This window comes from Temnothorax curvispinosus, unplaced genomic scaffold, assembly GCF_003070985.1.
Source record: "Temnothorax curvispinosus isolate PA1 unplaced genomic scaffold, ASM307098v1 QBEX01004092.1, whole genome shotgun sequence".
NCBI classification, from domain to species: Eukaryota; Metazoa; Arthropoda; class Insecta; order Hymenoptera; family Formicidae; genus Temnothorax; species Temnothorax curvispinosus.
In genome coordinates, this window is record NW_020213872.1 from 626988 (window position 1) to 653183 (window position 26196).

General features: G+C 37.4%; 2 protein-coding genes across 11 annotated transcripts in view; one reads left to right on the plus strand and one right to left on the minus strand.

The window, feature by feature from the left end:
• Positions 1-24170, minus strand: part of LOC112453150 (syntaxin-binding protein 5) — a 39998-nt gene extending 15828 nt beyond the window's left edge. For 3 of the 10 annotated variants that reach the window (XM_025013722.1, XM_025013725.1, XM_025013721.1), the window contains exons 1-14: positions 23874-24170; positions 15362-15459; positions 13634-13816; positions 13253-13387; positions 11388-11451; positions 9817-10018; positions 9665-9740; positions 9406-9560; positions 8939-9230; positions 8471-8714; positions 7989-8245; positions 7610-7796; positions 3882-3911; positions 86-385 (exon numbers count right to left, since the gene is read on the minus strand). In XM_025013722.1, the coding sequence (XP_024869490.1) occupies positions 86-385; positions 3882-3911; positions 7610-7796; positions 7989-8245; positions 8471-8714; positions 8939-9230; positions 9406-9560; positions 9665-9740; positions 9817-10018; positions 11388-11451; positions 13253-13387; positions 13634-13816; positions 15362-15459; positions 23874-23993 (2343 nt within the window). In that variant the 5' untranslated portion in view covers positions 23994-24170. The remainder of the gene's footprint in view (positions 1-85; positions 386-3881; positions 3912-7609; positions 7797-7988; positions 8246-8470; positions 8715-8938; positions 9231-9405; positions 9561-9664; positions 9741-9816; positions 10019-11387; positions 11452-13252; positions 13388-13633; positions 13817-15361; positions 15460-23873) is intronic. The other 7 variants (XM_025013724.1, XM_025013723.1, XM_025013728.1 and 4 more) reach the window with 5 other exon arrangements.
• A 536-nt stretch (positions 24171-24706) lies between these two features.
• Positions 24707-25789, plus strand: LOC112453142 (guanine nucleotide-binding protein subunit gamma-1). Its single transcript, XM_025013710.1, has 2 exons — positions 24707-24926; positions 25011-25789. The coding sequence occupies exon 2, from the start codon at positions 25016-25018 to the stop codon at positions 25226-25228; it is 213 nt and encodes a 70-aa protein (XP_024869478.1). The 5' UTR covers positions 24707-24926; positions 25011-25015; the 3' UTR covers positions 25229-25789.
• Positions 25790-26196: the final 407 nt, after the last annotated feature.

The window sequence follows — 26196 nt, forward strand, 5'->3', positions numbered from 1 at the left end:
ATAGAATGTAGAAACAATAGAAATACGTAAAATTATTGACGGCATAAAGAACGATAAGCACGTATTAAAAAAAACATACAAGTACCCCATTCTGAGAAGACACCGAGGATGGTGTAAAAGTATTTTTGATCTTCAGATCAACCTTGCTTAGTTGTCTCTTGAGACTAAATCCTTTCCAACCTTGGCTTTTCTGACACTCGTCACCGTTAGGAATGTTACCCGCTTTATTGGATTCGTTTGTGGTTTCCTCCACGCTCGGTTTATCGCTACTGTTTCCAGTCTGACTCTCATTGCGAGGGCACTGTTGCTGTTGCTGTACTTGTTGGATCGAATCCGCTACCCTTGTAACTACTGGCTCGAATTCCATCGCGGATTCTCGCTGGCTCTGATGGATTTAAGATGTTGGGCTTTGCACAATCAATCAGTTCGTAGGTAAAAAAAAATGGTATATACATTAGACCTAATTCTAAGAACGGACGGTTAAAAATGTCTTTATGCAATTTTTTCGCGTTCGTGTTCCGTAAGTGTCCACTAGTGGTGTAGACTAATCCCTTATTAATCGTGCTGTCGTACGATCTGCCGTGTCTGTGAAAAACGCGTGAAGTAGAAACATGCCTTCTAGATTCTAAGCATAATATCAAATAATTCAAAACTGAAAGCTATCGCAAACGTATGGTCACTTGTCACTTCCCAGGCTCGTGAAAAACTTGAACCGAAGAGTGCAGACAGGACAGTGATGAGATTCAGGGTTTTCTTTTTTTTTTGTGTGTATAAATCTGCCTGCTTATAAGATAGATGTCTGAAATGCCTAAGATGCTCGTAGAGACGTAGGCCTTCGATATTGCTAATCAATGAAATATCGTAATGTATCATTGTATAAATGAAGATTATGTCAAACTTACATCACGCTTTTTTAACGATTATTCGCAATGAATAAACTTTTGAGACACATGTAGAGTATTTCAGAATTATTGGCATTTCTTTGAATCGTTATCGAGCATTGAATTCCAATTTGGATAATAAACGATCAAAACCAATTGATTAAAGAGTGTTGTGAATACATATGTATATACGGATATTCAAAAATATCGCACATTGTTATTACGCCTGATATATGATTCATAAACGAAAAAAAAATACAGTTAATTGTGCTGGCATCTTCATGCATATATGAATTATTAATAGTCTTTGCTGAGGATGTCTGCAATTTTCTCGATAAGAGAACAATATGAAATAGCAAATATTGACTTTCGGTGAACATTACAAATCCCTGGAAAGGAAAATCCCTAATTTATGAAAAATATAATATGAAACCAGCTTATACGTAGTCAAATTAACATACACATTTCATATCTGTGTGCAAATTACAAATCTTATCTACATGTTCGTGTAAAACAAATAAAAAGAAAACCAACAAAATTATATATAATATATATAACCAACAAAATATTTTATATATACACATTATATATATATTTTTTTTTTGTTTGTTGTGTATATATATAACCAACAAAAAAAATATATATATATAATATATATATATATATATATACTAACATTTATATGTACTAAGCATGCAAGTACACAGATATAAATATTGCTGGAAGGTAACTGGATACTGGATCCATAAAATAGCTCTGCGAACAGTTGTACCATTTGTTCGATAATAATTCTCGCTCGATTTGCTTTAAACATACATGAAAAGTTAGAGATGATCTTAAACAATGTGCTATATAATGTATGCATTACATCAGTAAGATGACAGTACTAGGCGTTGATAAAAGTAGGAAAATGTTACATGTCTATTATTTATACATGTCAAATTATTTTATGGATGTAATTGGATAATGCAAGTATTTGTACGGTTTAACAAATTTACTTTCACAACTAATACGGGAATTAAAGTTAATTTTTTGCAATATTCACAAAATTTTAATCCACAATACGAAATATACAATGATTTAATTTGGTCCAGTATCAAAGTGTGAATATAACTTATTGCTAAAATTGTATTGTTATTTACTTATTAGCAATTAATTTAATTGTCGTATTGGAAATTATTACCTACAATATTAAGGGGGTTAAAGAGAATCAGAAATGTTAAGAATTGCGTAAAATTAAAAATAGGTATAAACTATTTTTGAATAATGTCAGCATCTGAATTTTTTTAGATTTCTTCAAATTTTCGTTATAAATCGATATCAAAACATGTATTTAATCGAAATTTACTTAAATAGGATAAGGAAAATTCAGCACAATATAGATAGATTTCTTTTATGTTACACCTCAAATATGTTGGCTTCAAGTGCTTTGCTGTATAAAATATATACATAGAAAATTACGCGACGTAAAAGTGATATTAAAAAATCTAGAATTTTGTCACAAATGTTCTCAAAAACTAACCGGTGAAAAAATGTAAAAAAATTCACATGCTGATATTATTTATAAAAGAGCTTATGTTTTAAATTTTGTGCAATTCTTAACATTTCTGATTCTCCTTACAACTTCCTTAAATGACGAAGCTTCTACTTTCAATATTCATTACCTAATCATACAAAAACATAATAAAATGTCCTATTTTATTGGGTTGGCAAATAAGTTCGTTCGGTTTTTTCCATTCAAAACCAGTCAAAAAACCGAACGAACTTATTTGCCAACCCAATACTTGTAACATTTGTGTATCGACATATCTTTAATCACCTGCTAGATATTTCATCAATAATTGTGCAATGCTGACATTTACTGATGTGATATACATATGTAGCTGAAACATGTTATAATTATTATTCCACAAACACGTTTTTTTGGTCGTACTAATAAATTATTGTACAGACACTAAAAATATTTCTTTATAAAAATATTTGTTTTATATTATCTAAAATGACGAATTTCTGCTTTCTAACATCGTACTACTATCAACATTACGATAAGACAAATATAACACAAATTTTTAAATTCTGTTACTAAATTAATATAATAGTTAACATAACAGTATAACAAACATTAATTAGCTTCAACTGCTGCTGCGAAATGCAAACAGCAAATTAAATGTATAAAGAAAGAATACCCATCTAAACGCGAGATATATATCTTAATACTTCTTAATAACATTTTAACTTTTTAAACATATTTTCCTAAATACTTGATATACGATGCTTTGTCATCTCAATGACATCCCAAATTGGACACTTGACGTAATTTTTTGTCGTATAACACATCATATACATAGATACATAAATTACATGAACATCGCAAATGTTTCACGTAAGATTTATGTTGTACATTTATATTTCTCATGCATTATTGTGTTATGTTAATAATTTCTAATAATATATATTGTATGACAAACGTTTACGAACAATGTTGTAAATTTTTATAAATAATGTAATATATGTACATATATATTGCATTCATTTTTTACAAAGTAACATTTAGTTTTTCAAAGCAAATTAATTATAAATTATAATGTCAATATTATTAATTACATTTATATTATTTCTATGATCATAGTTATAAATACTTTGAGTTTACATTTTTGTATCAAGTCTATGCACATGCACAGATTCCATCAAATGTTTATATGAGAATTGTTATTATCCTTATTATGTATTAACTAAATAACTAATGTTAAGTAACTAATGTTTCTAGTTCTGCTTTTCTACTTTTCCATTTGTCCATCTGTACTCAGTTACTACATTCAACATCTTATTATCTAATAACAGATTAAATAATAAAAACCAAACCTCGTATTATCAATTGCTATCTACTCCAAAATGATACAATAATATAAAAAACCAATATTCTATATTAGTTAACAGAGTAACATCGTACAATAAGAAAACATAACACAATTTCTTCAACAGAAATATATTTGATCTTACTTGCTTCAATGGTAGACACATAGTAGTTAGCTAAACATTAAATGTAAAATATATATGTGAGTACAATGGAAAAAATTGATACTCTTTTATATATGAAATCACATGAAGAAGAAAGAGAATTTAATACATATTTGTTAGAAACAATTTTTAACACTAACAAAAATTTTTTTATAATGAAATATATGTTTTATAATATTTTACATATATGCATTTTGAGACATACATTTTCTTAAATATCTTTAACATCTTGCCACAATAATAATGTGTAAAAAAATAAGAAAACAGTAGGCTAACGATACGAGCTAAAGAAAATATGTAATATTGATTTATATTATAGTGTATTCACAAATAGTAAGGAAAAAATAATGTAAACATTTCGACTATACTTAGTTTTCCGTGGTACATCAAGTGAATACATAGAATAAGATTAAATTAAAAAATAATCATAACAGAATAAATAAATTAACAATAAAAATAAGTTAAAATTCTTAATATGCAATATTAAGAATTTATTGCATATTATACAACGAGCCTAATTTTCTATTATTAAGAAAACTCACATCCCTCCCATTATAATTTATAAAGAAAATCTTTGCCACATGGAAAATGACAAGTTTGACCAATAGTTGTCGATATTTTTTATAATAGAAAAATTTCTTGTAATGGGTTTCTTTAAATTTATTTTCATTACATTTAATAAAGATTACGTTGTTTAAGTCATCTGGTAAAGAAATGTTCAATATATTGAAAATAGAGATTATTCTTCCACGGTACAACTGCTCAAATTTTGTCAGATATATTTAAAATGACATGATCATCTTATTTTTCTGTATTATTGTCTAATATTAACTGATGAAAATGTGCTAAGCATAAGAGTTTAGAACTCTTGAATATTTTTCATATTAATAAATTTATTTAAGCTTACATATATTAAAGTATCAAAAAGTAATGAGGTTAAGAAAATATTCTGCATGTAATTTGTTTACTACAATTTGTTTACGGTTTATACAGTAAGTGCAAAAAGTATTCGTACAATGAAAATTTTTATGAAAAAAAGCTTTATTTGTAGAAAATAAACACTAATTAGCAATTTATTAACAAAGAACATAATAGATGATACATTTCTTAAAATTATTTTAGCAAAAAATATAATAAAATAAATATATCATTCTAATAATAAACAAAAATAAGAAGAATTATATTATTTTAGTACGCAAAAAGTATTTTGGCACTAATCATAGCCTGTAATCTTCGATGCATCAATTGCACTAGGTTTCGCGTGGTGATTGGTAAAATAGATTCCCATTCTTCTTGAAGAGATTTTAAAGTCTTTTCGCTTCGAAATTTCTCTTTTCCTAATAGCATTTTCAAGAATACTCCATAAATGTTCAATAGGGTTGAAATCCGGTGACTGCGGAGGTGTATGCAATTGTTTTGGTACATTATATAAAAGCCGTGCTTCGTGTTGTAAGCTGAATGAACCTTTGGATCATTGTCATGTTGAAAAATAATATTATCGGCAATTCCTACCTAACATGAAGATTTTTTTTCAAATTTCTCAATTTTTAAAATCTCTACATTTTATGGTCCATAATACCATTAATAATATGTAAATTGCTGACCCTTGCTGCATTCTCAAACAAGCACGGAACCACCACCGTATTTAACTGTGGGTATGAGATTTTTGGATCGGATTCTGTATTTTTTTTTTCGCCACACCAATGTCAGATCCAAAAATATAAAAATTTTCGTTTGAGAAAATTTACACAGTATTCCAATATTCTTCAGTTTTATTAAGATGTTGTTTCGCGAACTCTAATCGTTTACTGCGATTGCTCACATTTACCCAGAACTTTTTCCTAGCAACACGGCCATGATACCCATTCTCGCAGCACATATTTCGAACCGAATTAGTAGAAACGTGTATCCCACGATTTTCAAGTGCCACTGTAATCTTTGGGGCACTTGATGTTTTTAGGTCTATCTTAATTTGACGGATTATAAAACGTTTATCAGTCTCACTTAAGACTCATAGCCGACCACACACACTTCTCGGTTTATTTTTCACTATTTTCCTTTCACAAAAACAATCAGTTATCGATTGAATTGTCGATCGGAGTTTTTCGACAAGCTGAGTAATTTCTCGAAAAGATTTACATTGATTATGTAATTTAATAATAATTTTTCGCTCTCCTTCGTTTGCCTCTCTGCTTTTGCAACCCAGCCTTTGCTTGAATAATGCAGTAAGACTGATATTATTGGCTCTTCAAAAACCATAATAAGGAGAAGCATAGATTTGTGTCTGATGTAAACAAAACAGCTCCGCGGAAATAACCGTATTCATGACCTTGCAAATTAAATTTTTCAACTGTACAAATACTCTTTTTGCGCCTTTAAAAACACTATTTTTCATTATTTTATTGTTTTGGAGCATAAAATGTTATAATTTATAAGTTTTGTTTTTAAGGTATTGTTAAGAGAGACTTTATAATGTAAAAAAAAATTAGTTTTTGTTTATAAATTATTATTACACAAAAATAAACTATTTTCTGTGAAAATTCATAGTGTACGAATACTTTTTGCACTCACTGTAGAAAGAATCTGAATATCTAAGAATTTTATATGGATTAATGCAATAAGTATTTAATATTTCATTCACATAATTGTAGTTTAAATAAAGTTTAAATACCATATTGCAAGTAATATTTTTTACTTTTGATTCAAAATTAAGTGCAAATACTTTACATCTAATATACTTCTAAGATATTTAGGAAAATATTAGTTATATTTAGCAATAAAAAAATTAATAATTAAATAATTAAATAATAAGCTAAAACTAATTTGTACATGCTAAAGGAGTATATGATCTAATAACATGTCTTAAAATCACATTTGTAAATCATTGTAAATAGCACTTTAATGTTATTAAAATTTGATGAAACACATATTTTTTAATCATTTAAAAACAATTTTTTATTATTTATTAAAAAATAGCTTTGTTATCTTTATTAGAAGTTATTAAGATATCATACTTTAAATTTTAATTAAAATACTTTTTACTGTAATCACTTTTGGTTAAAAAATATATTATTGTTCGCGCGTACTAGAATGCGAATGGATACTTTACCTTTTTGTTGTCAACATTTATTTCGCTTTATAATATATTTAAAAATGTTTTTAAAAGCGATGAGATTATATATATTTTTAGCAATTTATGCTGTAATGTATAAAATTACAGGAAAAATTTTGTAGCATAATAAAGAATTAAATTATAGGAAGATTCCTCAGACAAAATTAGATTGGTAAATTACATAAAAATCTTTAAGGCATTACTTTTTATTAAGAAACAATGTGTCACACTATGCAAATAAATAAAATAGAATTTAGATAGTTCTTATACACGCACACGTGTCATATGATGATTGTTTTTTTTTTTTCCAAAAACATATTTCGGGGCAGTAATTTATATCTACAGAATTGAAAACAACATGTTTCATTCAATCACGAAACTTTAAATCGCAATATTTTTTCTAAATTTTTTTCACATAATTGTAGCAATTAACTTATGTAGACATTTTGTAATCATGCAATAAAAAATTAATATTGGCATTTAGAGAAAACAGAATACGAAATGTAAAAATTCTAAATTCTTCTAGATAAAATTTAAGGGTGGGGACTGGGAGGAATTCAAAATACACAGTTCTAGTAGAAAAAGGAGCACATTTTACCTGGTCTGTACTTGGACTTCTTGCCTTGTCTTCATTTTCTCGTCTTAATTCGTCCTGCCGTTTCGGACTTCGTAAGACGCGTTGGTAAGGATCGCCACTTCCAAGATCACTGGTGTTCAACACGACTAAGGAGATCTTCTGCACGATGTCCACTATCACTAACCCCGACTCGTTTCCATAGGCCAATCTAAACATTAAAATATTCTATTGTATTCTCTCTACTTATGACATTTGCGATGACATTTTTTAAAAATTTATGAAATTTATGTCTATACGTGATATACGGTAATATACGGTAAATGTCAACTCGATTATGAAGTTCTGATGTACAATACAATAGCTAATACAATTTTGTAAATTCTCTAAAGAGAACACTTACAGGCCATACGAGGAGTTTAAACTGAGGGCCGTTATATTTTCGGGTAGTTCTCCAGGGGGTGCCGTTGTCAAACAAATCAGTGTCGCTTGAAAACCGGCTGGTCTTTTCTGCAGTCCCGTCTTGACTTTGAGCGGATGATTGAATTCTATAGTCTTCGATTCCATGTTTCCTACGATGTTTCCGGTTGCCGGAGATTCACGATCCGGTGAATTGTCCCCTTCTCTTCCTGGCTCCACCGATAAGCATATTTCCAAAGTCTGCAATATCGGAAAACATCGTTTAATTTTTTTCTACAAGAAAAACATTATTAATTAATTCATGAATGCAGCGTGAAGAGAAGACTGCTATTATGTAAATGAGGTTTAATAAATTAATCTAATATCTAGATAAGAAAAGAATACACGTCTCATTTTGTTCATTTTAAGTTAACTAGATAGTAGCAAAAAAAGTAATGCATTAGCAAGTTAGTGTAGATAACTTACCACTACTTCAGACATACTTTCAACCCTCTTAAATTTGAACAACACGACATGCTTGCCACTTCCCGCAATAGCTAATTTCCGACTTTCAGGACAAAGGAAAATAAGTTGAATCGCTAATGGATCTTCCTCAGAATCTATACTACGCGTTTTAGTTTTTTCGAAAAGTTTCGCCGTCTTTAGTTTGTAAAGGACTTGTAATGTTCCTGCTGAAGCGTCCCAAAACTTTATACTGCCATCGGCATGTCTGCGAACAACATGTATGTAGCTATAGAAATTTAAGCAACTTTATTGATTATCGTCTAACTTGTGATAAACTGTAATAACATGTATATGCATAGTAACATGACTGTGCATAGTAACATATATGATATAATCATGCATATATTTTAATACTATGAATGTCATCGTGTGATTAAAAAGATAAATTGCTTATTCATCGATATAAAGTTATATCTATGATAATATTACCCAGTGAGGATAATCTCGTTATAACTACTAGAACTGGAACTCCACTCGCCACCGGAGATAGGCCATTCTTTCTCGCTAAAGCCGGTTTTCTTATGCGACTTGGATCCAACGGAATAAAATGCAGGTACTAAATCCGAAGGACAATCCGCGAAATATGCACAACATGTCACAGGAGATTCGTGAATATCCATAGGGTATGGATTCTCAAAACAAGGGAATCCAGTAGTTAACAAATCTATCACAACCAGGTCATTTTGTAGTAAAACAACAACAGCATAAGGGTCTTGAAAATCTGAAAAAATGATAATAATGATTAATGCCAAATAATTTACACCAAATAATACTGATGACATATGTATAACGATTTCTCATCATTTACATGGCAGTCGATAAAGATTAAAACTTGTTATACAAAGAAAAATTAATATTTTATTTTCAAAAACATTAAAAAGCATGTTCTACTGTACCACTAGCCCATGGACTCTCACACAGCGTTATAAAGTCTACAACATTATGTTCCATTTCGAGCACCGTAGTAGTTTTTCCATGTATCACTGTAATGCTGGGTGTTCTCCCAGTGGTGTCCTGTGCCAATCCACCAGAAAATATCACATATGCTTCTCTGAAAGTTTATGCGTTTAGGTCGTACATTATTTGAGATTAACATATAGTTATTACTTGAAACTATATAAATCGTTAAATAAAACCCATCACATATCATCTTACCCCGATCTCGATATTTTCCATTCTACTTTCTGAATGGCTTTGCAACGTTCAGGTTCTCCATCTTTAGTGAATTTTGCTATAAAAGAGATATTAGTGTAAAAATTTTATACATCACACGATCGAAATAAATAATGGAATCAATCAAATCTCACCATGTGGAAATGTTACACTTGGCTTTAATTGCCGAAGGGTCCAAGTCGTAAGAGAACCGTCCGAGTGACTGCACATAAATTGTTTACCTTCATGATGCCATGATATCGATGTTAATAAATCATCTGTTTGACATCTATACTCAACAGTCTTGGTTTTTAAGTCCCACAGAACGATTTGCCCTGTCGAAAATCCTATGAGCATCTGAAAGCAAAGCATCCGCGCGTATAACAAAAGTGCGTATACCATTGTTAAAACATACTTCCTTGAAACAAGACACGTGGAGATATATATATATGTATGCATATATAGGTGATAAAATGTATCCTTTTACAATATGTCTCGATTCTGTTGTCACGACAATACATTTAGCATATACATAGAAAGATTAGGTATAAAAATGTAGTGAATAATGGTTTCTACAAGATTTGTGCGAAGGGCACAGATAAAACTCAGAGATACGATGATTGCGCATGATGTTAATTATCGATTGCTGAAGAAGAACAAGTGAGATGGACAAAGATTTTTGTAATCAAAGACAAGTTAATTAGAAAGGCAGACCATGTTGTACATACTTTACGCGATTGAAAAAAAATTATGCGTAATACGCAATACCAATTATGCAATTTTAATTTTGATGTTAAATATGAAACTAACATACTTCTCACTTGAAAGACTTAAATTTCGAGCACTTCAATTTTTAGTATTAAAAATGGCAGTTTTATAATTATAGTCCTTAGTATTTTGTTTAGTGTAATCACTGTTTAAAGATAAAGATGTTTTTGTTATAATACTTTTAGAGACAAGAAAATAGTTAATTGGCGGATATCCATTAAACTTAGATTTGTACAATTGTACATCCTTAAAAATTCGTCTGTACGATTTTAAAAAGCACTTTTTTATAACAAATAATGTTTTTTTTCGACGTAAACAAAATAGTACACGTTTCTTTACACAGTTACAATCGAGAAAAACCAAACAGCATATACGATATACGATATTACATGTATAATATCAAATTTAAGCTATCAATATCAAAGACACAGAGAGTTGCAAACGCAACCCGAACACACAAACACTCATCACACACTCATGACTGCACAATTAGTAGGGTAAATAGAAGATACATTTGCATAAGGTCCGTAACAGAAACTCCGTTGTCGGAAGTTGAAATAACAGTGAATTCATATAAAATGTGTAAAAAGATGAGTGATCATGACCGCGCAGTATGACTTTCATCGATTTGTAAAACTGATCTGAATCCATTTTAGAATATCGAACAATATGGATTTTCTCTCTCAATGAAAGGCGTTTTTTATTCTTCTTCGTTTGTACATATCACAACAGTGACAGCATGCACGCATGCACACATACAACATGCAAGCACACACTTGCACTTATTGGCTTGGATCTAGACAAATAATCCAAGTTTGTAAGAAAAAAAATATTAAATAAACGCCAAATGTTCCTTTTTTCTCTTTCACACGCGTCACGATAAAATTGTCAATCATGAAATTATGATAAGGATGGAATAATAATGCAAAAAAAAAACGTACTCAAAAAACGCGCGTACCTTGCTCAAATCTAACGGATTATCACTCAAGTGTACTACAGCACCAGGGTGAGTTTTTCTAGATCTGAAAAATATATATATATATATATACACACACATGTATAAGAGAACCATTATTTTTGTGTTATTGTGAAACATATATAAAACTCGTGTGCGGTCTTTAACCGGTGTATTTCATTGTAGTTTTATCATCACATTGTGCTTCAGCTTATAGGTGTTACGTTATTTAATGTGCCGATAATATCTTTATATATTAATTGGCACTATTATTATATGTATATTTTCATGAAACACGATAAGAAAATCGTGGTTGATAAGTATACAAATAATAAATAATAAAGCATTCCTAAATAGTTAGGTACAATAAATAGTTAAAGATTTCGTAGCGTACATAATGCCGATAAATCAAATGTTGAGATATTAATAGGCTTTGTCGATAGTAATGAATTTTCGGAAAGTAGAAGGAAGATCACAAGAGGATTCGCTTGCATAAGTTATTTTAAGTGTCTCGCTATTGGGAATTATTCATAGCTAATTATTCATTAACATCTGAGGTACAGCCACGTTGCTCGTTATTTATTTACTAATCAGATTAATATTCTGTGACGCAAGTCCTAAAGTCCCCAAGTCGAGAAAAACATCTATGTTGAAAATAAGAATAAGTGTCAATACCCTTTTTAACTGTAAGGCAATTCTGAACTGGGCTAAAATTTATACGACTAATTATTTAATTGACAATTTTTTTTAATTTACATCGTGGATATATTAAGTCCCAATAGTGTTACACTTATAATGACTATAATGAGCACCCTTATACCATCACTGCCACATTCACATCTATGTGTCTACGGTCAGGCACAATAAAGAACTACAGGTCTTTGACGTCTGTTCCTTCCAGTGTTAACAAAGTAATAGATATATAGTACTAGTTTTTATTGGAGATAATCTCCATACGAACGTTATCCGTTCACCGTAATTTAATTGACCCATACATTCACACATTTAAGACACAATCTTGAACGACACATCCGTTATAGGAAATTAGTGGAAACGGGATCTGAAAATACATGTACTTTTCACTCATCTTTTTGAAAAATATTCTTAAGAGATATTCTCTCAGAAACACAGCAAGTGCTAATCTGTCGCGTCTTGTAAGGATTACACAAATAGCTAATATATATCCCTTTTAATTTGAAACATTCTCTAAGCCATTCTATAATTCCTCACTTAATGTTATAAATACAGATTTATTAAGGTAATAAATTTAATGACGCGCGTGAGAGACACATATTTTATGTCTTAGATTTATTTATCTGTAATAAAACGATGGGCAGAATTATAAGTGACTTGGAAAACGTTTTCCACATTAAAAGAAATATCCGCAAACACACTCGGTATATTTTCCGTGATACAAACTTAAAGTGCCAATATCTTACAATTGTAAAATAAATCTTTTATCGTACGTTATATCGCGGAGTCTTTCCGCCGCTTTCAGAAAATTTCATTAAAAACAATGCCTAATTAATCAAGCGCTAAAAATTCAGAGGTAATTCACATCGTATTATTGCCCTTTGTACTGGAGATCCTATCGCTGAAATCAATCATGTTAAGTGGCAGTTCCCTTCGAAATACTTACCTTAATGCAACGAAAATGTTAAACTTGTTTGTATGCTCGCAATTAATAATAAAATTAGAAATTACCAAGACTGGCATTAAAGTTTATTATGCTTTGCATGCGTTTATCAACGTACGATTGCATTTGTTTCAAACGTATCGGCGTTTGTACATACAGATAGCACCGACATACGCCTGTTTCACTTATTAAGATTATCAAATATCTCAATAGCAAAGATGTATATACTTACACTTCGATAGCCTTGTTCCAATTAATTATATATCCAGATAGAACGAACGTTTCAATGTGCAGTATGTGAACGTTTCCTCGATCGGTCCCAATGTACAACCATTTACTTTGTAGCGGTAAATGAATGCATGTAATTCTGTCGAAAACGAATATTACATGTTCCAATTAAACACTTGCTGCCGAAAAGTTCAAATAGTTTAGTTTAGCGCTTGCGAAATGTGAAATCCCTCAAGTATATCACACATTTCACTCATCCAACGTATAATTAAAAGCAATAGCCATTAAGCGTACTTTGCACGAATCATGTATATTGGCAAAAGACGAAGCTCAAAGCTTAAAATTAGGGAAAGTAACATTAGCCCATCGCGTGCTAATGACTGACCTGTCTCTTTGAAACTTGAGGCTGTGCACCACCTGCGGTATCTTCTGACGAAAGTTCCACAAGTGTAAGGTGTCGTCCTCAGTAACAGACACCAATGCTCCCTCATTTATTAAAAATTGTAAGCGCAGAACGGCTGCACATTCCTCGTGTTTCACGTGCGCATCTACGCCCGGTCTGCCTAGACTGTTTTTTTTTTTAGGCATCGGGTTAATTAAGGAAAATACAGGTCTGTATCGATTGCAAACCGCGGCCGCAATTATAAAATATCGTCGTATTATAAAGCAATAATTAATAATTCCGCACATTTACGCGATAGAACGTTTCTCTATTCTTTCATCATGCGATAACTTATTAAACCCCCCTACCCCCCAATAACATAGTAAACGCATAAAAGTCAAGCGAGACATTGGTAGAAAATTCTCATCGATACCGACTCGTTAACTTCCGCATTTCACGTCCGGAGGAAGGTAAGGGTCCCTTAAATACCGTAAAGACTTTTACCTATATTGAAATCGACAGCGCGGCTGGAACTCTTCCGTTTATAGTTCATCGCGATGGTTAGTAATGCCCACCGAACTGCGATGAGCATCTCTATTACTACACTTTGGCCACGATAGATCAATGAAATCGCTGACGTGTAAAAACATACGGTCGAAGAGCCACGGACCGACAGGACCGTGTAATTAATCCGCTAAAATTGTACAAACCCGTGTCGACACCCGAAATTTTTTATAGCGGTCACAAAAGCAGGCGAGTACTGTTTTTACTTCCGCCCATTCTCGACAAACGTTTTTGCGAATGAGAACAGAATTACGCGAGTGCATTTACTGGCGACGCTGGCGGTCGAGAGAAAATTTGCGGTCATTTGATGCAGCAGCAAACGTATAATGCGCTAACAGAAAGTTAGGAAAGAGAGAGAAAGAGAAAAGTAAAAATCGTATCACATTGTGTGCACAGCGCTGCCATTCAGTCACTTTTTTTCACCTTTTTTTAACAAGTCACTAAAATGTCACTATCCAAAACGGGTCTTTCTTTGCCTGAGTTGACATAATATTTGTAAAACATAAGCGTTCTATTCGTATTTTTATTTTCTATTATTCGTATTTTGTCAATTGTTATTCGTTCACTGTTGCTCATTTGGTACTAGTCCGGTGTTTCAACATCTGATTACTTATAATTAGCACCGCGAACCGAATGCTAAACAAGGCGCGGCTGATATAAAATCTATCATGTTGCCGGAAACAAAAGATGAAAATAATTGCTAAACATACAAAAGAATATTTGTGTTTGGCCTTTTGTGACCAGCTTGGAAGCATAGCTTCCACCAACTTTTATTTTGTTTGGTCGAGTCTTTATTTTATTATATATAATAAAATGTACTATTTATTTTATTTAATAAAATTGCACCAGATATATACTTGTATATTATATCGTTCAAATACTTGTTTTTCCCCTTTTTTAAACCATGCTATGAAAAGAATGTGTTATATTTCTGGCTATTGATTGACTTTTGATTACCATTTTAATTCCTAAAAGGTTACTTTTTCTGTCAAAAAGCAGTCACTATTTCACTTTTTTTTGCTTCAACGCGATGACTGGATGGCAGCGCTGTATTGTATGCGGTAATCAATGGTCGATCTCTCGTGTCCTTTAAGCCGCCACGCGCCGAGAAAGGGAAAGTTTAATTGCGGGATGCCACCCCGTATTAACGATCACGTTGAAGGATACATCCTAAGGGATCCGGATTTAGTGCCAATCGCCAACAGTCTTTGGATCGGGTCGAATGCCAACGCTGTCGGCTGATGCGGGAAGCCGTGTCGAAACGTCTGTAACATAAAAGCCGTCCGTTTCATGCCATCTTTCCTGCTTTAGCCGCTCGGAAGAGACTATTCATCCCCTACAAGGGGTTGCGGAGATATATCAGACGAACGGGGAGGAACGGTATTGTTTCACCGACTCCTATTGTGTATCCCGTGGACAACCTGGCTACTGTTAATTCTATACCTTTGTTGCCGGTAAATGTTACTGATACACATTGTTCGTTGCGAGTATTTAAAGTCAACTTCGTCGGGCGTTATCCTCGATTTTCCATAAAGAGCCACTCCCTTGCCGTCGTTAGGGCGGACTGGTATCGAAGGTAGGAACAAAGTACACTTCCTCTATCCCCCGAACTTCTAAACAAGTTTTCCTACGAGTTCAAAAAGTAGGTATTTTTATGGGCGAAACTTACGTCACGTAAAGTAACGCGAGACGCGACACTATAGGCCAATATATGCCGATATAGAACATCACGGCTTACACCGTTCTCCGCTCAAGAAACTTGGCTTAAAACTTCGTTTCGCTTCGCTCTACCTCCTCGCAAAGCGAAGGATGAGGTAATCTTATGAAATGGAAGATGCGCCTCGCCGCACGCTTTTCACGGAGAGTTTGCAATCGTTCCCGTTGCGAAGTGCATCAACGTCGATTAAAAAAAAAAAAGAGAGAGCGAGAGAGAAACCTAAAGACCTATGTCGCGCTCGACAGATCGGCGTGCTCGGGGATTATGTGAGTTGGCCGGGAACAATCTTGTTTAGGATTAACCGCGAAACGCGAGACCGGTCGAGGAGGAGAAGGAGGCAGCGCGAGAACACACACGAGCAACGTACACGCTTTCGAGGTCGATTTTGGTGCAGCGGGACTCCGCCAACCGCTTTTCGCTGCTGGTGAAAACTGCCCTCGTTCCATTTCACCGGTTACCACCGCCGGTGGTCATCGAGGGGAAGTGGGTTAAAATACGGCGGATACGAAAGTTACGATCGCCCAGGAGGAACCACCTGCCCCCTCCCGCTCTTCCCCACCGGGATTCTCTGATTTCGCCCAATGTCCCCGAGGGAGGCTCGCCCACGCGAAATTTCCGCCGGGCCGGCTTCCCGGATTGCTGATGGACCCGCGTCGTCAGCATCGCAAGATGCCCTGCGCGAAATATTACTCGCGCGGAATAAGAGGATTGCGGGGGATTTTGGAAGTTACGCCCGGTATCGCAAATAATCGCAGCTTAAGTTGTATAATTAATCGTATGATTTCATTATCAATACATACGATATTTATCCGCGATATTCCGCCTGATATATATATTTGTATTAAATACAATATTTAAGTGGAAAGGACCGTTATGATATAAAGCCATTTTACGGTATGAATTGGATCTTGATAGCCTAATCATATTTCTGTGTATTTTGTATGTGTATTTTATATATATTTCTAACTTATTGTTAGTAAACTGCGCGCTGATTCTTTGTCGGGCTTAAAACACAGTTTTTCATTGGAACATTAAAATACCCTACCCCCTCATTCGGATAAAAATTGACCGAGATATGCGAGCGCCCAGCTTTTTTTGCGGTATACGGCACCACACGCTGAAGGCGCAAATATTAATATTTTTTAATGATTTTTTTTACAATATATTTAATATATGTACTTTAAAGAAATGACAAACCAATTTGATTAAATTTATTATTTCTCGCGAAAAAAAATTCATGAAAATAGCATTTTTTCCGGCCGTCACTGTGGTTTCCCCCCTTAAATCGATGTCGATTTAATTTTGATGCTAATAAGCATCTAAAATATTGCTATAGAGAATTTATTGCGAAAGATATTACGTCAGCCAAGGTTCGAACCTGGAACCTCCCTCAATCCGTGTGAGTATCGAATTAATATATTTGATAATATCAAGATTGATCGACAATTTTTATACGTTTCGCTCATACCTTATCGCTTCATAGCGTGCGAATGAAATCAGGTCAGAAATCGCAGTCGTCAAACGAATGAAATCCTTATCACGCTTATCACAATGCAGCATCAATAGACTTCAAAATTATTAAATTTGTAATTCGCGAACAAACACGCTGAAAGTTGGCCGCTCTCACGTTCGCAGGGGAAAGTGTTTGCTCTGCATGAGAATACTGACGCGAAACTATTGACCTAATTCCGAAAGGATAAGTTGCGTTTAACTATAGCGATCATTAATCTGTTTGTTCGAAAAGTCACACTTCCGCATTCTGGAAAGAAATTCAAATTAAGTATGCAAAACAGTGGAGAGAAATACGAGGGTTTTTCCCCCAGCTGCGGATATAATTTTGCGACCGCATGCAGAAATTAACCCGCTCACGCAGCGCGGCGCGGGGGCTGGGAGCACGGATTATCGCATCGCGTCGGGCAGAAAGCGTTTCACTCGATCGTGTTATAGCGTGATGATTGCATTATAATTTGCGGCGACAGAACGGCTCACCCAACGCCCTGCAGGCGCGACAATCCGAGCGATCACATGCACGCGTGGTCGGGCCACGTATTCTCCGCGGCGCGAATATAAAAATTTCCCGAGCCGCATTAACCGCAATATGGTAATACGTTCGAACACCTCTGATCTGAAAGTATACAAATTCGCCGATTGATCGTCGCTTCGTTTCGATTTGCTATCCCATTCGATTATCCGTTTTTAGCGAATGCGAAAGCGTATACAATCGTAGGAAAGTACACATTTATATGCCACGCTCGCATTGTATAGATGCTCGTTTAAGATCAGCCAACTTTCAGAAAACCAACCCGTGTGTAGCGAAAAATTTTTGCTGACTATTTTGCTGACCGTGTCAGCAAAATCAGTAATATAAAGAAAAATATTCGATGCATTAAAAATTAAAAAATTTTTTCAAAATATTATTAGTGTGTTTAAATAGAGGAGTTTTTTACCATGAAATTTTTGTATAAAAAAAAACATTTTTTGCTATCTCGAATACTTATCGGGAAAAACAAAAAGCCTCTACACACAGATAGAAAAATTGTTGGTATTTGCGACTATATAATTGAATAGTAAAATAATTATGGTAGGGGTTACTATTTTATAATTAATATTGCTATAATATTAGTAAATATAACCTTACACTGAGAAAAAAATCGTCCCCCAGGGGAACAACTAAAAATTATAGTAAAGTTATGATAACTGTAACGATTTTTTTCTCAGTGTAAAGTTATATTTACTAATATTATAGCAATAATAACTATAAAATAGTAATCCCTACCATAATTATTTTACAATGCAATTATAGTCGCAAATGCCAACAATTCTCTTATATCTGTGCACATGAGGAGTGGTTTCATCCTTTAGAATCGTTTTTTGGCCTCAACTGAAAATTTCTAAATTCATCCATTTACCCCCGCCGCCCTACATGTGTGTAAAGTTTCATCAAAATCAGAATTTTCGGGTTCGCGCTGAGGTTCCCTTGTAAATAACTAAAAATTAGATTAACGGAAAATGAATCTTGCGTTACGTTCTTCTCCGCATCCTTCGATTTTCTAAACGAAATGAACGACACGATAAGATCACAATCACTCCACAAATTAAATTGCGGCAAAACGTAAAATTTTATTATAAATCGAATGCAGGACGGCAGAATAAATTTGTAAGCGAATATTAAAATTTATCTTTGCACAATTCCGCAATTAATAAGCAACTATTACATATCTCCTAATGATATGCTATCAGTACAGCTTCCCAGTACTCGTTTGTGATATTATGTAAGGGATACATTTATATCGTTTATGTTACCGAGATAATATTTAATTAACTGTTCCGCATTCGTTGATACAACCAGAACCAGTAAAAGGCCAGTCTAAAAAGAAAAGCCAGTCCGATTTTATTAACTATATGCAAACGAAAGATAAATAAAGCCGAGGAATTCCTGATATAGATTCTCTTGGCATAAAGTTCGTATTGACGCGTGACACTTTCTTTTTTAAATATCGACGTTACTTTCCTAAAATTCGGATCGCTGTTCATTCGTGCGACAAGTCGTTCGGCCTTGAATCGTATCCTCGATTACTCGTCGTTGTCTTCAAGATGGAACGGCGCGAGAACGAAATTGATGCCTGCGGGTCTGTGCCAGGAGTTACGACAAAGCGCATATAGGTGATACAGCGAAATGATAGATACGGCGAAATGTGTACGCGAGTAGTCCACGGCGTCGGCTCAATATCAAGGTTGCTATCAATTTTCCGCTAGTGAAAACTTTGACGCGTGTGCGTCGGCTTTACTCCGCTTTTTTCCATTCCGTTTTTTTTTCTTTTTCTACAACATCACGCAAAACGGCGCGCGATAAAAGGTGACGTTACTCCAAAAAAACTATAATCGGTACACCGGAAGGTACGCAGATAAATCGTCCCCTAAATAGAATTATTTCTATAAAGGAAGCAATTACTCATACGGCTCTGTATACCATTGTGAAGAGTAATTGAAAAATATGCGGGGGACGCGCAAGTCGAGTCACGGAAAACCACCAGAAATTCCCTCTTCAAGATTGGATCTGCGGCCCCGATTTCGGCCGCATGTGAGATTCCCGACGAAGCCTTTTCGGGGTAAAGCCGAACAAAAGGATATACCGTCGATCATAATGGATCCTCCCAGGGAGAATCTAATATCTTCGCTCGCGTTTCCATCCGACGTGGAAAAATTAAAAAGGCATGTCGGGGGCCGCGTATACGCCTGGTGACGTGGTATCGCCGTTTCGCATCGCGAGCTCGAATTTATTCATCTCCGCATTTTCTATTATATGGCCGCTAGCGCAGCTGCAGCACCGGGGGCCATTATTTCCGCCTCTGCTGACAGATTCAGATACGCGCGTGCTCAAATGAATGTACACGTCGCGATGTAATTTCTAATTTCTCGCAAGGTACTCGCACACACACACACACACACACACACACACACATACACATCTCTCTCTTTCTTTGTGTGCCGTAACTAACATTTTTCTCTTTTACTCTCGTCACGGCCGAGCTGCGTGCGCGAAATAATTCGCTGCCCACCACGCTCGGCGTTTACGGCTTGCGAAAGATCACACGGCGAAAATCGTAATAGGTGCGACAAACGGTCGAGAAGAGTTATCTCTCAGCAGGTAGAAAAAATCTCGCGTTTCCTCGCAGATTTATGCGCGCCCGGTTCATCCCACTTTTATCACGGCGAATTCCAAACGTGAAGGATCGCCGTGGATAAAAATTCGGCGGCGATCCTCTTAATCGCCGTTGAAAAAGAGCCGTAATAACGTAATTAAGATCGAATCCTGGCGAGTCGCGCAGGTCACCATTTATCAATGCGCTCGAAGCATCGTCAGGTAATTCTGGCTGTATTGTACGATGCGAACTCCTTATTGGCGATATTGCCTATAGTTGTACGAGCCCACGAGAGGGCGAGTCATCATAACTTGCGGCATATATTGACAGATCTGTCACATGTGTCTCCTATAAATTGCCTTTATTGGGAGTACAAATGAATACTTTCCCGCATTTTATTACCCGCGCGGTTTTACATATGCGAAAAATTAAACGATAAATCGAAATAACACGACAACAAGCGTCGATCGTGTCGATAGACGCGTAAATACGCAACGTCGCTCTCTCTCTCTCTCTCTCTCTCTCTCTCTCTCTCTCTCTCTCTCTCTCTCTCTCTCTCTTTCGCGTTCCTGTAACGTGTCGAAAATGAGATACGACAAGAAATACCCAGGAAGATAAGATAAAGTGCGACGTTCACGAGCACGTATGGACGATTTTTCAACTTCCACCTGCTTCTTACATCATTCTTCCGATGCCTCTCGAGCGCCAAGTGCAACGGGGAATTACGTACAACCCCAGAATTTCTTTTGAGAGAGAGAGAGAGAGAGAGAGAGAGAGAGAGAGAGAACGCGACGCTCTTTAACTATATAATTCATTATATTGTCCGAAGTATTTCGTGATGCTAAGTTAAGTGGTCCCTTCTCTTAAGACCCGCGATCGATATTCATCAGGGATGCTCTCTCTCAAACATATTAGCGTTGCACCGAAATTTTCGGCGATGTATCCGTGGGATGTATGCAAATGTCAGGTGAAGCGATAAACCGCGGCGCTCGAGGATGAACCCTCAGCAATTATGCAGCGCATAATACAAGCGTATCATCGTTTTCCGAGAAGGCAACATGCGTAATTTTGTTCGCGAAATAATACATGTTACTCCAAATGCACCCGCGCGTTATCGTCGATGCATAAATGAGGAAGCGAATGCGAAATAAGCGCAAATAAGCGCTTTCAAAAGCTGCGCGTATTATTTTATTCTCCGAAACAGGAAAACCCGCGGCCGCGTTTTCTAATCGGCTGCCTGCCTGACTGCTTGCCTGCCTGCCTGCCTGCCTGCCTGCCCGCGGAGAATTTGCATGTTCCGCGCTGCATCAGCTCTACGCGTCTCCGCGTCGTAAAAAAAAAAAAAAAAAAAATTGCACGTCAAATCGCGGTGCGCGCGTCGAGAAACCGGTATCTCGAATATGTCATCCTCGTCTCGAGAGCGAGAGAATTAAAATACTAAGTAGCAATGGGAATATATGATCGCCTACGCGCCATCGAGCGATGATTTCAGCGGAGGCAAATGCAGCGCGCGCGTTGCGTCGCGTCGCGTCGTCGAGTTTACGCGCGTTCACGACTCGCCGCGCCGTGAAAATCGCAATCGTGACCTCGTTTAACGGCGCGATTTTATGACTTTACGACGAGGTCGTGCTTCGAGGGGCGACAAATGCGAGAGGAGGCACGTGTGGAAAGGTGTCGCCTGAATTGATCATCACCGACGAGGACGCGACGAGAGATGAGGGGAGAGGGAAGAGGGGGGGGGAAAGAAATCCCCGCGAGCGATCGAATTAAAATTGTAATACTCGGCGGAGATCGCGAAGGCCGAGAAACAAATCGGGATCGATCGGCCGGGAGAGGCGTGTATAACAAAAATACGCGGCGCATATAAATGTAGTAAACGTCTCCCTCCTCCCCTCCTAAATCGTTCGTTCGTGTTCTCGCGCGCATTCCCCTCGTATCTGCCCGTATCGTTATCTGTTCCTCGTTCGCGTAACGGATATTCGCACGAACCGTGTATATCGCGATAGTCGATATCAACTTCGCCAACGGTTACGAACGATATTCGCTCCGGGTAAATAGACGGCGGGGGGAGGGGACAATTTCTGATGCACGAAAGTCAAAGCGCACGAGATACCTCGTGCGACGCGTGGCAACGCCAGCGGGGTGTATCGACAGCCATGTTTACTCTTCGGCTTATGTACCCCCCCGGCAACCTGGGCCTTCTCGGCGGAGCACACGAGGTTTTGCCCTGTAGAAGGGCTCGTGGTTCGCGTGTCACGCGAGTGCGCCAGTCTTGGAGCACGATTTCGAAATTATTTAACGTGTAAACTCGGCACGAGCATTCTAAGCGACTCCACGAGTGCGGCACAAGTCGCTCGGAAAATCCTTTTCCATATATAAGCTCGCTTAGAACCAAGGTTGAGAAATTACAAGTTGAGAAAGAAAAACGCTGTCTTCTCTTCAGTCTCCTCTCTCTCTCTCTCTCTCTCTCTCTTCCACAGAGTACACTGCACTTGCAGGCGAAAACGAAGCGCTCGAGAGTGTTATACCAGTTAATAGCGCGATGCAATTGATATGAATTTATTCAGCGATATGAATTCCAAAGAGTTCGGGGATTACATAAGCTTTCAATATTGACACAGCGTGTTTACTGGGTTGCGGTTTGTTTACACGAACCGAAGAGCAGAAAGCTCGACACCGGGATGACGGGCTCTGGTTCGAAGCTGAGGGTATACCTATAGAAGCTTTTACCGAACGATTCGTTCGCGGACGCCGCACTTAAGATAAGTGCGGGCGAATAGAAACGCGAATGAGAGATTGAATCTTTCCTAATCGTTGAAATCCCCAATTCTGGATCTGTGGATATCAGTTTCTTTTTCCTCAATTCTCTCGGGCCATTACATAATGTAACGGACGAGTGGGACGAGTTTTACGCGCGCGTATAGATCTGATTAAAGTCAACGCTATCTACTCGCTCGCCAGTGACGTTACTTTCTCTCACAACTGACCCCATAAAATTCCTAATTGCGCGACTTGCGTCGTTCAGTCAATCGTTAGACGTCGCGGGGTGGGGCGGGGGACGGGGAGAGGGGCAGGGGGTGAAACCTACGGCGGATCTCATTCCGCGCGATTACTCCGAAATTAACGCGGCAGTTCGCACGCCTCGTCGGACCGCCTTGAACCACGTTTCCGCCTCGGATCTGCGAGAAATGCGCGCCGGGAGAACGGCGTGTTATCGACAGGTCCACTTTAATTGGGGCGAATGGGGGAGACGAATGGGGAGGGGGTCGGTGGGCGAAGGAAGAGAGGGATTATCGGGACGAACTCGCCGTGTACTGACCTTCTTAACCTGGAAGTGCTCCGGCTTGAGATTCTCGACGATCTCCTGGTCGGGCTTGACGGGCTGCGGGACCGACGACCGGAACCCGTCGAGCACCCCCTTAATCGTGAACTTCTTCATCGCCAAATGGGGTCGGCCACTCCGGGGAGGGAATCACATGTGCACGTCGTCCCGCCGTTTGTCCCTCCGTCCCGCTCCCGTCCGTCTGTCCCGACGAAAATCACGGCCGGGGACTCGAAGATCGGGGGCTCGTCGTGCTCCTCTCTCTCTCTCTCTCTCTCTCTCTCTCTCTCTCTACATTTTGACAGTACGTCAAGCGCCGCGCGCCGCGCCGCGTCGCGTCGCGTCGCGCCGTGCCACGGACGGAACGGGACGGGACGGGACACGGGACCGCGATCGTATGTCCGTCCGCTCTAGCGATGCCGTTACCAAGCAGTCCGCTCGATCCGGAGTACCGGGTAGAATAGCGTCAACGACAGCGGGGACGACGACAGCCGTCGGCCGATCCTCACGGCGGCGCCCCGACACGCTTTTTACGCCGTATGCGGGAACGCCGTGCGCGGGCCGAGACGTGGCGAGTGTCTTGTTTTCGCGGTTGACGGCAATGCGGTGTTGTTTAATCGCGCCAGGATCAATAACTGGCAACAGGCTCATGTGGAGTTTCGCACGGCCGCGAGCGCCGCGCCGCGCGGGCGCGATGCGCGATGCGCCCCGCGGGTGGACGCGCAATCGCGAAGCGGGTCGCGTCCGCGATTGGCCGAATTGGCGCGGTGACACGTGACGCGAGTGCGCCTGCTCGAGACACTCTCCCCATCATGTAAAAGCGCCTTAATGCGTCGCACATGCGAGCGCGCCCTGAGGGATCGGCACAGGAAACAGGAAGAATAAAGCAAGTCGTTAGGGTCGAGAAAAGGCCCGAAAGGACCGATCGCGAAAGCGTGATCGACGGATTACTTCTCGCGGTCAGAAAAATCGAAGTTGTCGAGTTGTCGGGAAAAAAGAGAGTCCTTCGCGGTCCGTAAGAGCGGGGTTCGAGTATCGTACGTCTCCCAGGTTAGACTTTAAATTCGCGACGTACCTCTCTCTCCTCTCCGTGTGGTTTTTACACTTTCCTGATTTTGTCTCTCACGCATACAGCTGTTATGGACATGGTGATCACGAATTTGCAACAGCAACGTCAAGTGACAGAGCAGCTGCGCCGCGAGGCTGCCCTGAAGCGGATCACGGTGAGCAAGGCTGTCGAGGACATCATGAAGTACATCACCGAGCACGAGCAGGAGGACTGCCTGCTGGTGGGCTTCTCGTCGCAGAAGTCCAATCCCTTTCGTGAGAAAAGCACCTGTGTCGTACTTTAAGCCGGCGTGCTTGAAATGAAGAGGCATGGCAAAGGAGAGGCGAACGATATCACTTTTGTATCTTTGCTATTGTTCGTTGTAGCGATAAGTGTACTCGCGATTGTAGGATCTAAGTAATTTTCTATTTAAATTATTTTATAATATATATAAGATTGTTGAAAAAATGTGAGAAATCAAATTTTCTAGTTCAACGTTTACTGTTTGAAATGAACATTTTGCATGGAGTTTATAAGGTTTTCAAAACGGACAGTTGTACAACCTCGTGTGAGTTATGCAGAAATGTGCACATGCCTTACTTTTTTGTAGCCTAATTGCTGTAATTGCAGTAGATATGTTTCAACGGAACAATTGTATTTTTATATACATATACAAAGAGAGATACTGTTATATGTCCATGTGCTGTTAAATCGTCAAACTATTACCATCTATCTGCCAAGAATAATTTCATCTTCCTATATCTAGACTAATATTATCCTAATTGAAAGTAACAATGATATTTCGACAATAGTTTCAAACAACAGAAGATTAAATACAGCCAAATAAAACCAACATTAGTTCGTATTATTTCGATGTAAATTCTCATGGCGTACATTGTGTATTGATTGCGAATCAGTTTCTTTAATGCCTTCATCAAGGGCCTGTATCAAAGTTTAAAATTGACAATGAGCGATGAAGGCTACGGTCAACTTGACGCTACAAATACTTTGAAGCGTTCTTCTTCTCCTTCTTTCTTTGTTGAAAGAAAGGAGAAGAGGAATGTTTCGAAGCATTTGTAGCCTCAAGTTGACCGCAGCCAAAATAACATAATGCAGATAATGGCTACGGTCAACGTGACGCTACAAGTGCTTTGGAGCGTTCTTCTTCTCTTTCTTTCTTTCTTCATTGAAAGAAAAGAGAAGAGGAATGCTTCGAAGTATTTGTAGCGTCACGTTGACCGTAGCTAATATCAAACGTCTTATTTTAAAAAA

Bases quoted from the DNA above. Each gene is read 5' to 3' on its own strand.
- LOC112453142 (XM_025013710.1), top strand. From the start codon at position 25,016: ATGGACATGGTGATCACGAATTTGCAACAGCAACGTCAAGTGACAGAG.